Here is a 13,721-nt window from a genome sequence, read left to right as displayed (position 1 = left end):
CCACACATTGAGCCACTCCCACACGCCCAGGTCCTGGAGTCAGGAAGTCTACTCACCAACTCGGTCATTGGTTGTGTGGAACCTGAGAGATGAGAGGGAAAGAGGAGAGCGCGCCCCCCTCCCAAACATCAAGGTGGCTTCCTACTTCTACACGCTTGCTATCAGCGCATTCATTCAGACGATCTGAGCGAGACTCCCATTACACATAACTAGGAGATATTAAATTTTGGCTCCTATCTTCACTCCAGACTTTCATCACATTCTGCCACACCGGGAGGTTGGCTGACTCAGGGAGCATCCTTCTAGATAAGCAGACCATCCCACTGCTGACTCACAATGTCATACTGATCTAGGGAGGTTGACTGTAAAGACAACCTGGAACTAGAGACTAAACCTGAACTTGAAGACCATTACCATAGAAATCATAGAATCCCTACAGTACAGAAGGAGGCCATTCGGCCCATCAAGTCTACACTGACCACAATCCCACCCAGGCCGTATGCCCGTAACCCCACATATTTACCTTGCTAGTCCCCCTGATACTAAGGTCAATTTAGCATGGCCAATCAACCTAACCCGCACATCTTTGGACTGTGGGAGGTCTCGGAGGAAACCCACCATTCCATGTTTAATCAGCAGTTTGTTGTCAGTAACTCATGTGTCTCACTGAGACTTGTTTTCTCAAACCGAAGGAGTTAGATTTGTGTGGACGAACTCCGGTTTGATCCATCTTATTCTCAAGCTACAGTAGCAACACAATGGCAACATTGCTGCAGAGAGCAGTGCAGTTAAGCTTCTGCGATCAGTATTAGTTATGTTATTGACAGTAATAAGCAGAAGGCATAGCCGTAAGTGAATCAGCTCAAGTTTCCTGGGTCCAACACACAAGACTTTCTTAAGACCCAGGTGCTGTGTGCAGCCTGCAGTTGTTTAGACGCAGTGACAGGACGTGTACCTGTCTGCTCAGCTTTCTCACCTTCCCGAGGCACTGGTCCTTTCTGGGGTATAATAGATCTTTAGGTGCCAGCCCCTATCTTTCTACCTCACTCCCAAGACTCTGTCTGACATATGTACACCTAACTATGTAACAACAGGTAGCCACAGCTTGCTCCTACCCCTTATCTGACAACCACACACACTCTCCATCCAGGATTAATGAATAGCTATCATGGGTGAGAATCCATCGACGCATTATACTCCGTGTTGAATCTACTCAATTCTGTTCTCTGCTATGTTTTCAAAGTCCAATCAATTACCCAGCAGACAAACTGGGATGGTCGATACACTGGGGATATTGGCAGATTACAGAGGTGTCACACTCTCCTTTTTCAGGTGGCTGTGGCAACGTATACACAGAATATAGATTACAGTGACAAGTGCATTCACCGTTTCGGAAGGATGTCAAGACTATGGAGAAAAAGCTAAAACAATCCGTGGAATGTGATGCTTTAGTTACAAAAGGCTAGAGAAACTGGGAAGAACAGCACAGCATGGGAAGAGGCCCTTCGGCCCACCAAGTCTGTGCCGACACAGGTGCCTCTCTAATCTAATATTTTCATGTCTCTACGTGGTCCATATCCCTCTATTCACTGCCTATTCATGTATCTATCCAGATGCCTCTGGAACATTGTTAGAGAATCTGCTTCCACCATCTCCTCCTCTCTGATCTTTTCATTAGATCAGAGATGGTCAACAGGAGATCTGATCAGGGTGTTCCCAATTATGAGGGACTTTGATAAGATAAGTAGTGGAACCCTTTTTCCATTAATTGGTGAGTTGGTAACTAGGGGGCGAGTAACTAGTAAGATTACCAAAAGAATAAGAGGCTCTGTTTCTAATGCAGATGGGTATTAGCAAGTGGAATGTTCTTACAGCGGCAGAATCCATGATAGCTTTAAAATTAAAAATAACAATGGTCAAGAAAGTGAGGAAGGAACAGGGGAGAACAGCTCTGACAAAGGGTCATCATGACTCAAAACATCGGCTCTATTCTCTCTCCGCAGATGCTGCCAGGCCTGCTGAGATTTTCCAGCATTTTCTGTTTTTGTTTCAGATTCCACCATCTGCAGTATTTTGCCTTGATATAGGGGAGAAAGTATTACTGTGACTGTAAAGGCAATCTTCCAGAGAGTTGCCACGGGTGTGATGGGTTAAAGTATCCCCTCGGAAAACTCTCTGAGGTAGATATTGAACTTGGCACCCGATCATCAGACCGGCCTTATGGATCAGTCACTTGTGGAAGAAACTCTCATTCAATGGCTGCCATGAAAATCGGGCCTATCCCATAACTGGCAGCTGACGCACAACGCCAGGTCGATGCTCAAGCATGAAGTTAAACATCAACCCATAACTCCGTTCTGATTTATTCAAAAACAGCATGTAGGGCACAATGAACTGTGTGGCAATCTTAAAAAGGCCACTCTGTCAAAACGCACGAAAAGCTGAAAGCTGCTGATTCAGAAGACTGCTCTGTTCACTCTGTACCAGTGTTCTGTCAGGGTGCTTAGTGCACCGTGACTTACATTAGACTGTGCAAGCTCTAAAGTGCTGTCTGACATACCAATTGGACAGCCTGTCAATATAATAATAAAGGTTGCTGCAGCGTTAATATACTGTCACTGGATGTCACTTGGACAAGTAGTAAATAAGATTGGATAGTCTTGCTTTTTTCCCCTCTCTTCTTTTCCACACTGGGCTCTGCTGCGACTCATGCTGAGATAATGGTTCCACAGGTTGTGGAGGCGTCCTGATAATTTATCCAGGCAGGACTGACATATGAAGAGGATTGTACTCACTAGAATTTAGAAGAATGAGAGGGGATCTCATAGAAACATATAAAATCCTGATGGGACTGGACAGGCTAGATGCAGGAAGAATGTTCCCGATGTTGGGGAAGTCCAAAACTAGGGGTCACAGTCTAAGAATAAGGGGTAAGCCATTCAGGACTGAGATGAGGAAGAAATTCTTCACTCAGAGAGTTGTTAACCTGTGGAATTCTATACCACAGAAAGCTGTTGGGGGGAGTTCATTAGATATGTTGAAGAGGGAGCTGGATGTGGCCCTTGTGGCTGAAGGGATCAAGGGGTATGGAGAGAAAGTGGAAGTGGGATACTAAAAGTGCATGATCAGCCATGATCATATTGAATAGTGGTGCAGGGCTCGAAGGACCGTATGGCCTACTCTTGCACCTATTTTCTATGTTTCCAACCAGCCTTTCTGTACACATGAATCTCCACACTCCAAAGATGTGTGGGTTTTGAGCCCAGTGATATACCACTGGGGTAAATTGGATTTGGAATTCTGAATAATTCTCAAATGTCAGAACTGACCAAAGGGATGATGTAAGATGCCACATCAAACATTCATTATTGCAACACCATGGGCGCAATTTTTAATTGATTCCAGGGGTAGGCCCAAAATTTCATGCCACTGGGAGCATGTGATGAATAGCCACTTGAATCAATTCCTTCTCTCTTGTGCTGACTAGCATTTTCCTGTGGGTAGGTGGGCCCCCGAAGTGGGCAAAACGCAGCAGGAGAAAGGAGGCAGCTCCTGGGGGGGTGGGGGTGTTATGATGGCCACAAAGGCCATGGGGGGTCATTAATAGATCTCCCCATGGGCTCTGTGGAGTAAGACCTCCATATTGACCAATCTGGAGATTTGCCCGATAGGAAGCTTTCAGTGGGGTGTTAAACCTGTTACTTCACCGGACCGTGGTTGTAGGCCCCGAGGTGTTGCACTACCTAGCTGTGAATCGCGGGAGTGGCCTCTTTCTTGGTTCGCTATAAGGAATGCTTCATAGAATCAGAGACTAGAATCATAGATTCCCTACAGTGCAGAAGGAGGCCATTCAGCCCATCGAGTCTGCACCAGCCATAATCCCACCCAGCCCCTATCCCCGTAACCCCATGTATTTACCCTAGCTCGTCCCCCTGACATTAAGTGGCAATTTAGCATGGCCAATCAACCTAGCCCGCACATGTTTGGAGTGTGGGAGGAAACTGGAGGAAACCCATGCAGACACGGGGAGAATGTGCAAACTCTATAACGACAGTGACCCAAGCCGGGAATCGAACCCAGGTCCTTGGCGCTGTGAGGCAGCAGTGCTAACCACTCTACCATCATGCCACCCCATGTCTGATCATTTACTTCAATGCCTTTTAGCCCACACTATCCCCAAATCCCTTTATATCAGTGGCATTTAGAAATATGTCAATCTCTGCTGTAAACATACTCAATGATGGATGTTCCACGGTCCTCTGGGGAAGAGAGAATTCCAAAAATTCACAACTCTGTGACTAAAAATATCATCACCATCCTCAGTGGCATCCCCCTTATTTTGAAATTGTGCCCCTTGGTTCTACGCTCCCCGACAGGGGAAAGGTCCTGCCTGCATCTATCTGGTCTATCCCTTTAAGTATTTTGTTAGACGGCAAACTACTGGAATATATAATTTGTTGGTCAGGCTACTTTTCCTTTAAGAGATATGAGCTGTACTTTCTGTAGTGAATGATTTCCTTTCATCCTCGCTTACTTCCATGTACCTACAGGGCAGGAATATTTTTCTTCTTAATGACTTTCAATTTTTTTCAAACGGAGGGTCTGAGACAGGAGGATCGGCAAATACGAGGATCTAGAATCGGCAAATCCTCATTAAATTAAGGGAATAAAAGGCCAAATTCAAACCTTTTGCCTATTTCCAGTCTTAATTACTGTCTAAATACAGCATAAAGGCAGCTGAGCCATGCTTTATTGAGCAAACTGTTGTCAGAAACCACCAGGGACCTCTTTTCTATCTTTTCTCCGTCTGTGCGATGAATTATGGGATCGAGTAGGAGCTGCGCCGAGAGCAGTAATAACAACGCAGAATATTTCAAATGACTGGCAGATTTTTTTCCCCTCTCGGTGCTTCTGTTTTATCTCTTTCAGCTTGAAACTATTTAATTCTTTCGGATGCATCCCTGCTGAGATTCCAGTCCCAAATCCTGTTTCCGCTTTCCATTTGATATTCAATCTAAATGTCACTATTATAACCCACCAATGCTGCACACACAATGTGTGTCTGGTATCCGAGTGTGTTTACGGTGGGGGAGATGATTATGAAACAGATTGTTCATTTTATTTCACTTATGGCGTCACTTTGCCACCGGGCAAAAATATAGTGCCAGTGTGTACTTGTGTGCCAGTGTGTACTAGTGTGCCAGTGTGTACTAGTGTGCCACTGTTACCTGGTGTGCCAATGTGTACTGGTGTACACTAATGTGCTCTGGTGTGCCAATATGCACTGGCATGCCAGTGTGCACTGGTGCGCCAGTGTGTATTGGTGTACACTGATGCGCACTAGTGTACACTGGCATACACTGATTTGCATTGGTGTACGCTGATGTGCACTGCTGTACCAGTGTGCCCTGGTGTGGCAGTGTGTACTGGTGTACACTAATGTGCACTGGTGTGTCCTGGTGTACACTGGTGTGCTGCACTGCTGAGTGGAAGAGGAATGCTAGAGGGTCAGTCAATGGGGTTTGGCTCCAAACAGCAATTGCTGGAACTCTTTTGAGAGCAGGCAAGTTGTCCTATTCTATTCTGGGAATGGGAAGCAGGAAAATTAAAAAGAGGAATTGAAATTCTAATGACTCAACTGGTAAGCTTCAGTCGCTAACCTGTGTTCATCGACCTCAGCCTGGGCAGCATGAAAGTTGGTCTAACTCATGTATGTAGCCTGGGCTAGTGAGGGGGGGAACATCAGGCCATTTCCTACTGCGGGTAAATATGCAAAGACCTCTTTAGGAAAGTGTGGGCCTTAGATGAAGACAGAGAGTTAAGGTTGGCACATGTTGTCCTCCATTCCCACACAAACTGCTAACATCATCTTGGCTTACAAATGAAAGTCATACACTACAGGATGACTACCAGTCAATTTGCTGCCATTCTTATTTTCTGTGTCCTCCATCTGGGAAGATGGCGAAGATTTCTCTGCAACCATCTTTTTTTTGCCGGTCTGACATTTCCTCAAAGGCTTCTTTTAAATCCTTCCTAATCCTTTCTGTCTCAGAAACAGAATACTTTAGTCTTGTTTAGGACACCATCCAATGTCTCAAGCTCGGGATTATCTAAAAAAGATCAACAGGCAGCCTGCTCTGGGACCTCAGAGGCCCATTGTTTTACTGGGTCAAGGGTTCAAACACTCCTTGTGCTGGGAAATCCTTTTGCAGCATTTTATGGCTTAACTCACTAAACTTTTTGCATCATGAGGAGTGAGACATGAGGGGCCATAGCAAAGCTGCATTTTTCTTGCTGCCCCTTCCTTATTCCCCAGTGGAGACGACAAATACTCCTCCGCCCTGCCAATGCAGCTCTTGTGTTGGCCGCTCCCTGACAGGCAATGTTATCACACTTTTTACTCTTCATAATGAGGAACTTATCATAAAGAGAAAGGGAACTTTTGAAGCTGAGTTACCATCACTAACATCGACTGAAACTGAGTTACCATCACTAACACCTACTGAGACTGAGGTCGAGAAGGCGGGGCCTTCATGAATAACCGCAGCCGGTATGGGAATTGAACCCATGCTGTTGGCATCGCTCTGCATCACAAACCAGCTGTCCAGCCAACTGAGCTAAACTGACCCCATTGTACTGTGTACAATTCGACTCACTACATTGTGGGAACATCCGAGAACTGGAGCAGGTACAGGAAAGTGCAACTAATCTGATAGTTTGATTGAGGCATCTGAGATACGAGGAAAATTCTGTAAAAGCTGGGAATGTTGACACGGAGAGGAGAGTGCTCGCGGGTAATCTTATAGAAGTTATCAAATCTTCAAAGATATGGACACGATAAAGATCAACGGGGCTGGGGGGGAGGAAATCTCCTGTCCCACCCGCCATGGGAATCGTAGCGGCCGGGGAGTGGACCATGCAAAGGTTGGGTGGGATTCTCTGGTTTTGGGGCGAGCGTGGTGGGAGAATCCCACCCAACATGTTTAAAGGGATCAAACTTGGAAGAGAGAGAATTAAAGGTGGTGAGAATTAACTACTTGACACAGAAAATGGTGAATGAATGGAATGATGGTCTGCCAAAGAAGGCAGCGTGGATAATTTATTTGCTGATGCATGACTGATGAATAATTATTCATAGCAAGGTTTGATAGAGGGGTACAGTAGACAATGGGACTCCTCGGGTGGATTGTAGTGGAGTTTCCTTGCTCTGTACTTCTCTATGCATCTATAGGTTACATCCTGAAGTCAACCTTATCTACTGGGCCAATGTTCATCCCTTCCCCCACAACCACACCATCGATTGTTTGGAGAATCAGTTGATTTCTAAAATGACCTCAATGCGTGTCAGATGCAATGTTATCACTCTACTGTCACCATCTCAGGGAAATCTTGGAAGACAGCACAGCACCTTTCAATGGCTGCCATTATTTGACACCTGACCTCCCATTTGACCTTTTGACACCTCAGCCCCACAAGGTGTGTCACAAAATGTGCCCAGGAACCCCTTCACATTGCAAAAGCTGCCTTCTCCTCTCCGCCCCTCCCCTCCTCACACACACACACACACACACACACACAAAGTTGTCTCATCAGGTAGTTATTTCTCAGTGTAGTCCAAGTGTAAATGGTATAAATAGGTGGCTGGCAGGCTCCAAGCCCATCTTTTAAACCGTGAAACCTCATTGAAATGCAGCAGGAACACTGTCTTGTCATAGCATGTTTTAGCGTGACATAGCAGCATGCAGCATGTTATTACATTCTCCCATCATGCACCAGGCAACAGTGTACAAGCGCCAAGGTATCATCACCACAAGGCACAACACATTACCAAAACAAGTGGGGAAAAACTTTTGGGATGCAAAAACGGGGACCCACAGACTAGTGCAAATTATCTGAACTGTGCTGTGGGGGTTTAGTTTTTTTTAATAAAAAGATTATTCATATGTAATGTGGGTTAAAAAAAGTAAAAAAGAAAAACACACCAACCTTCTCGTAGCTCTGAGGGATGTAGGGGGTTTGATGCAGAACACAATGACATGGGGAGAAGAGAAATAGGGGAAACACAGAGAGAGTAAAAAGGCCTCTTCAAGGCTTTTAGCTGCAACATCTACTCTCACTAACGACCTTTGACCTTTTCGCCTAAACCTTCAAGAATCAATTTTTTTTTTAGTGTGTCGCCTCAATAATTAGTCCTGAGGGAATCGATATTTAACTCAAACAATTCCACTGATAAATCAAATTAAAAAATAAACAAAAACTAACGCAAGGCTGTTGCATTATCTTAAAACACATAACTCAAAAAACATTTCCTTCATTCCCTTTCCATCTTTTTCACTTCTTGCGGTCGGCTTCAGAATTTTGATGGCAAGCTTCCCCCCCGCCCCTCCCTCCCCCCACCCTCCCACCCACAAGAAATAACGCTGCCCTCTCGCCGTTCTTCCCAGCATGCTCGGCAATTTGGTCCCCACCTTGCCCCGCCACGCGGCAAGCCTTCTGAAGGAGTGAAAGAGATGCAGCTGGATTACCCCCAGCGCTGGGTGGGAACAGCCGACTCGAGGTCTCAGCCTCTTGTGCCGAGGGCGCGTCAGCCTGCAGCGCTCTGGGCCGGGCTTTGTCCCGCAGGTTGACTGCGCGCTTCTCGCTGGCAAGAGAGAGTCCACTGTTCCCCCCTCCTTCCCCCCCCCCCACCCCCCCCCCCCCACCCCACCCCCACCACCCCTTAGCAGCCACAAATCCTTTTTTAAAAAAAAACACAGTCAAACCTTGTATGTCGCGGGTTAGGCAGGAAAGCTCGGAGAGGGATCAAATATCCATCCCCCTAACATTATTTTATAATTAAAATTACAGGGGGGGGGGGGGGGGAAAGAAATAATTTGTGTTATCTTCAATACATCACCAATGACCTTTCACCTTTCCATCCAATTGATACTGCTATCTTTCCTAATATCATAACTTGTCTAACGGCAGCAGGTCACAAGTAGAATTTTTCAAATGACATATTACTTCATCCATGACCTTTGACGCCTCAGAGGTCAGATCTTCAGGAGGTTGAAGCGGCCATCAAGCAAGTGTCCCCCCAACACCGGAGTCAGCTCGTTGCCTTGGTCACCGCTTCAGCCTCTGAAGAGGGAGCTCAGGGGCACCGGTGATTTACAGGCAATAGGAAAGAACACAATTTTTAACAAAACAAATCACTTTCTTACGCTGTGAGTGGTACTTTACATAGAAGGCATGCAAAGAGGATAATATATTTTTTTTAACAATTTGTATTCTGGTAAATTGACTGTTGGTGGAGTGAATTCATAACTCTCAGCTGGGAATACTGATCTACTTACAGCGCAGCCATTATGTTAATATACTGCATTAATATTTCCCCTTTGTGTTGTCATTTCATCATTCTCAAATTATTAGTTGTAACAGCATAAGGAGAGGGTGGCCTCGAGCAGCTTTGCACTGCTCGAACAAGAGGAACGGAGAATACATCAGAAATAGATGCCTGTCTGATGGAAATAAACATCAGAGGCCACACGGTCTCTGCCTTGCTAGTTAGGCATGATATGGAGATGCCGGCGTTGGACTGGGGTGAACACAGCAAGAGTTTTAACAACACCAGGTTAAAGTCCAACAGGTTTATTTGGTAGCAAATGCCATTAGCTTTCGGAGCGCTGCTCCTTCGTCAGATGGGGTGGATATCTGCTCTCAAACAGGGCACAGAGACACAAAGTCAAGTTACAGAATACTGATTAGAATGTGAATCTCTACAGCCAACCAGGTCTTAAAGATACAGACAATGTGAGTGGAGGGAGCATTAAGCAGAGGTTAAACAGATGTGTATGTACCCCCGCAGCTTGCCTCCTGGACTTGCAGAATCTCACTGGCTGTCCTGTCTGGAGACAATACACATCTCTTTAACCTGTGCTTAATGTTCCCTCCACTCACATTGTCTGTATCCTTAAGATCTGGTTGGCTGTAGAGATTCGCATTCTAATCAGTATTCTGTAACTTGATTTTGTGTCTCTGTGCCCTGTTTGAGAGCAGATATCCACTCCATCTGACGAAGGAGCAGCGCTCCAAAAGCTAATGGCATTTGCTACCAAATAAACCTGTTGGGTTTTAACCTGGTGTTGTTAAAACTCTTGCTAGTTAGGAAGCAGGGGTAGAGGGAAAATTATCCCTTTATGGCCAGTGGATTTGTTTTCTGCTTCTGGGACTCATTGGGAGTGGGGAGGGGGAGGGGTTAGTAATGATTTTCTTCTCTCATTATGGAGGCGTGCCCTTTTGGGAGCACAAATGAGGGGTGCACATGGCAGAAAAATCTGATTGGCGCAGCCAGTGGTCATGCACAGATTCAAAATGTGACAACTCCCAGTCCAACCTCCTGTCTTACTGCCATGCCTCTATCAATCTAGCGATCTTGCCTAAATCTTTACTGGCCTTTGTTGTTTATCCATCTAAATGTTCCTGTTCCTTGTTTTCTCTCCTGCTACAGGCCTTTGGCCTTCCCTTCAGATTCCCCGTTAAAAAAGAGAGTGAAGAAAGAATGTGGAAGAGGGCAGGAGAATGGGACTAAGTGGATATGAGAGTGAAGCCTGCCACAGGGTTCACTGTGCTGTAAAATTCAATGATACTATCATACATTTTTCTCCCCCTGCCCTTGGACATTAAGACACAGATTTACTGAGTGCTGTTTAATGCGTGTGTGTGTGTGTATGTGTATATGTGTGTGTGCTCGTGTGTGCATGTTCATGTGTGTATGTGTGTGTGCGCATGCATTCGGGTATGTGCGTGCGTATGTGTGTGCTCATGTGTGCATGTTCATGTGTGTATGTGTGTGTGCGCATGCATTCGTGTATGTGCGTGCGTATGTGTGTGCATGTGTGTGCTCATGTGTGTACGTGTGCCTGTGTGCATGTTCGTGTGTGCATGTCTGTGTGCATGCATATGTTTGTGTGCGCCCTATACAAGATTTCTCATAACACAAAGGTGGATTAGTGCTCAGAAAAGCTTGCCTCTTGTGGTATTAAATCAGTTTGATAGACTAGCTCCCCTGAAGCAAGATTAAGAGCATTCTCACTTTCAAAATTCTTGTTCCTGTTTTATTGATATGGATCTCTGCCAGTTTCCTGCAGTCTGGAACGTAAAGTTGGCAGAATGAGCTAGATTGTAGATTGGAAAAGGATCACTAATGGTAGGGAGCGACCAGACCTCATTTCGGGCAGAGCTGTGCACAGTAATATGGCGATAGTGTCTAAACAAATGCAGCCGCCACCTGCTTCATTGCAAAAGAATTAGTCTTTTGGTGCACTTTAAACACCAGACGTCTTGAAGTAGCTTTTTATTTTTGCTACCAAAGACTTGGCTCCAATATGCACTGAGATATTGGAGAATGTCATATTTTTATTTTAAAAAAGCAGGAAGAAAAAGAAGGCTGATTGCCATGCTTTCATCTCCCGGGCTGGAGCTGGAGCTGTGCCCAGGCGGATGGGATGAAAGACTTCTTTCTGTCAGCTGTTAAAGAATCAAAAATTTAATGAGTGAATCCTCCAGCTCCGCTCTCAACGGACTCGAATTTGCAGCACAGAGCTGCTCGTGATTCAATATCAATTCACTCTGATTGGGCCGTTTTATTCAACGAGGTTACAGAGATTGCAAGGCTTTAATTGAAACGATTCATCCTCCACTCAAGACTCCTCTCATGTTGAGGTTGGTTGGTATGGATTATTCGCCTCGAGGCACTGATAGGACTGAGTCATAGAGTGGCACGGTGGCACAGTGGTTAGCACTGCTGCCTCACAGTGCCAGGGACCCGGGTTTGATTCCCGGCTTGGGTCACTGTCTGTGCAGAGTCTGCATGTTCTCTCCGTGTCTGCGTGGGTTTCCTCCGGGTGTTCCGGTTTCCTCCCACAGCCCGAAGGCCGTGCCGGTTAGGTGCATTGACCATGCTAAAATTCTCCCTCAGTGTATCCGAACAGGTGCCGGAATGTGGCGACTAGAGGATTTTCACAGTAACTTCATTGCAGTGTTAATGTAAGCCTACTTGTGACACTAATAAATAAACTTTTAAAACTTTTAAGCTTCAAAACTTGGGGAGGGACTGAATACATATGGCAGGCGACAACCTAACAACATTTCTGGGAGGGGCAGTGACAGAGCTGCTTAGTTGTGTCATGGTGGAGAGGGGCTGAGGGTGGGGCGGGAGATGAATTTTGCCACAATAAGCAGAAGAGTCAAAGAGAGAGGCACCTTCCCTCGTTCTTGAGGACACATAGACCTTCTGCACAAGGCGAGATAGCCTGTGCGATAACACAGTCCAAAGATGTGCGGGTTAGGTTGATTGGCCAGGTTAAAAATTGCCCCTGAGATGCGTGGATTAGTGGGTAAATATGTGGGGGGAGGGTCTGGGTGGGATTGTGGTCGGTGCAGACTCGATGGGCCGAATGGCCTCCTTCTACACTGTAGGGTTTCTATGATGATTCTATGACTTCATTGCCACAGAAGGAGGCCAGGTCATTGAGTGTAGATAGGTTATTGATTGGTAAGGGGATCAAAGGTTACGGGGAAAAGGCGGGAGAATGGGGTTGAGAAATAAGTCAGCCATGATTGAGTGGCAGAGCAGACTCGATGGGCCGAATGGCCTAATTCTGCTCCAATAGCTTTCATCATGATTACAGCTTTGGTTTTGAGAGCTACACGCCAATTTTTTTTTCCAATCTGAAACTTTGGTTTTGCAGTTAAGGGCATAGACATCACATCCCTTCTTGATTGCTCTCATGTATTCATTATTCCACAACTGAACCCATCAAATCATCTACCACCTGGTCTCTATTGCCAGACTAAGCTATTTTTGGATGTCTCGTCTATTTTAGTTCTTAGAGTATAAGCCTCCCGAGACTGCAAAGAAGCCATGGGGAGACATTCATTTGTCTCTTAGGTTTGTCTCCCATCAGGGACTGATAAGCCACATGCATGTTCTTTAAAGGGTTCCCTGCTGTGTGAAAGCTCATCGAATACCAACCACAGAACTCACTAATGACTCCCAACTCCTTCCTGCCGCCCCTGGAGATGCCTAGAGTTTGAGTCGCGCAGTACAATGCTGCTGCTTGCCGACCTCTCTGTCAGTGTGTTCCTTCCCTGGCTTACAGGAAACATTGAATAAAATACTTGGCATTTAGTCCTGTTTAAAATGACAACACAAGTTAGGGAGAAATACGATACATGTTCAGGCAGCGCACTTTACTTAATGGTCTCTTGAGTTCTTAAAGCAATTGCAATGGGTTGGTTACTGCACAGAACCCCGGTTACAATGACCAGGGAGGATTTGGGAAATGGTTTCGGGAACAGTTCATTTTTGTAGTGATGTCAATTGGGATCAGCTGAATTGGACCAAGATAAAAAACCCGATGGTGTGAGGCTCAGGATCTCCCTGCACACAATGTCCGATTTTTAGGCGTCAAGGGATTTCTAGAAACTGCATGCTGTTTGTGTACGCATGAGAAAAAATACGACATTTTGCCATCAGCCTTTTTCCAGATCTATTCTTAGGTGGAGACATCGATGGTAGATTCAACAATTCCCAGCTGATAGTTATTTCTGGAAGAAACTGAGTAGACAATTGATAGTTTAGAGATGGACAGCAGGTTTATCCCTGATTTACCCAAATTTGTGGAAAATTACACAGGGCATGATATTTAATCCTTTCCCACTCCTCTGCAATCAATAAT

The 13,721-nt window shown here is 45.6% G+C and overlaps 1 protein-coding gene across 1 annotated transcript in view; it reads right to left on the bottom strand.

Annotated features, from left to right (window-relative positions):
- The window catches only part of LOC144479463 (receptor-type tyrosine-protein phosphatase delta-like), a 526,436-nt gene that overhangs the window by 217,408 nt on the left and 295,307 nt on the right, over positions 1 to 13,721 (bottom strand). Inside the window, exon 9 of the mRNA XM_078198154.1 lies at positions 7,987 to 7,998. Within this exon, the coding sequence (XP_078054280.1) occupies positions 7,987 to 7,998 (12 nt within the window). The remainder of the gene's footprint in view (positions 1 to 7,986; positions 7,999 to 13,721) is intronic.

Source organism: Mustelus asterias, chromosome 26 (genome assembly GCF_964213995.1).
Source record: "Mustelus asterias chromosome 26, sMusAst1.hap1.1, whole genome shotgun sequence".
Lineage (NCBI taxonomy): Eukaryota > Metazoa > Chordata > Chondrichthyes > Carcharhiniformes > Triakidae > Mustelus > Mustelus asterias.
The sequence above is the reverse complement of the archived record's forward strand: the minus strand, read 5'-3'. Positions and strand labels throughout refer to the sequence as shown.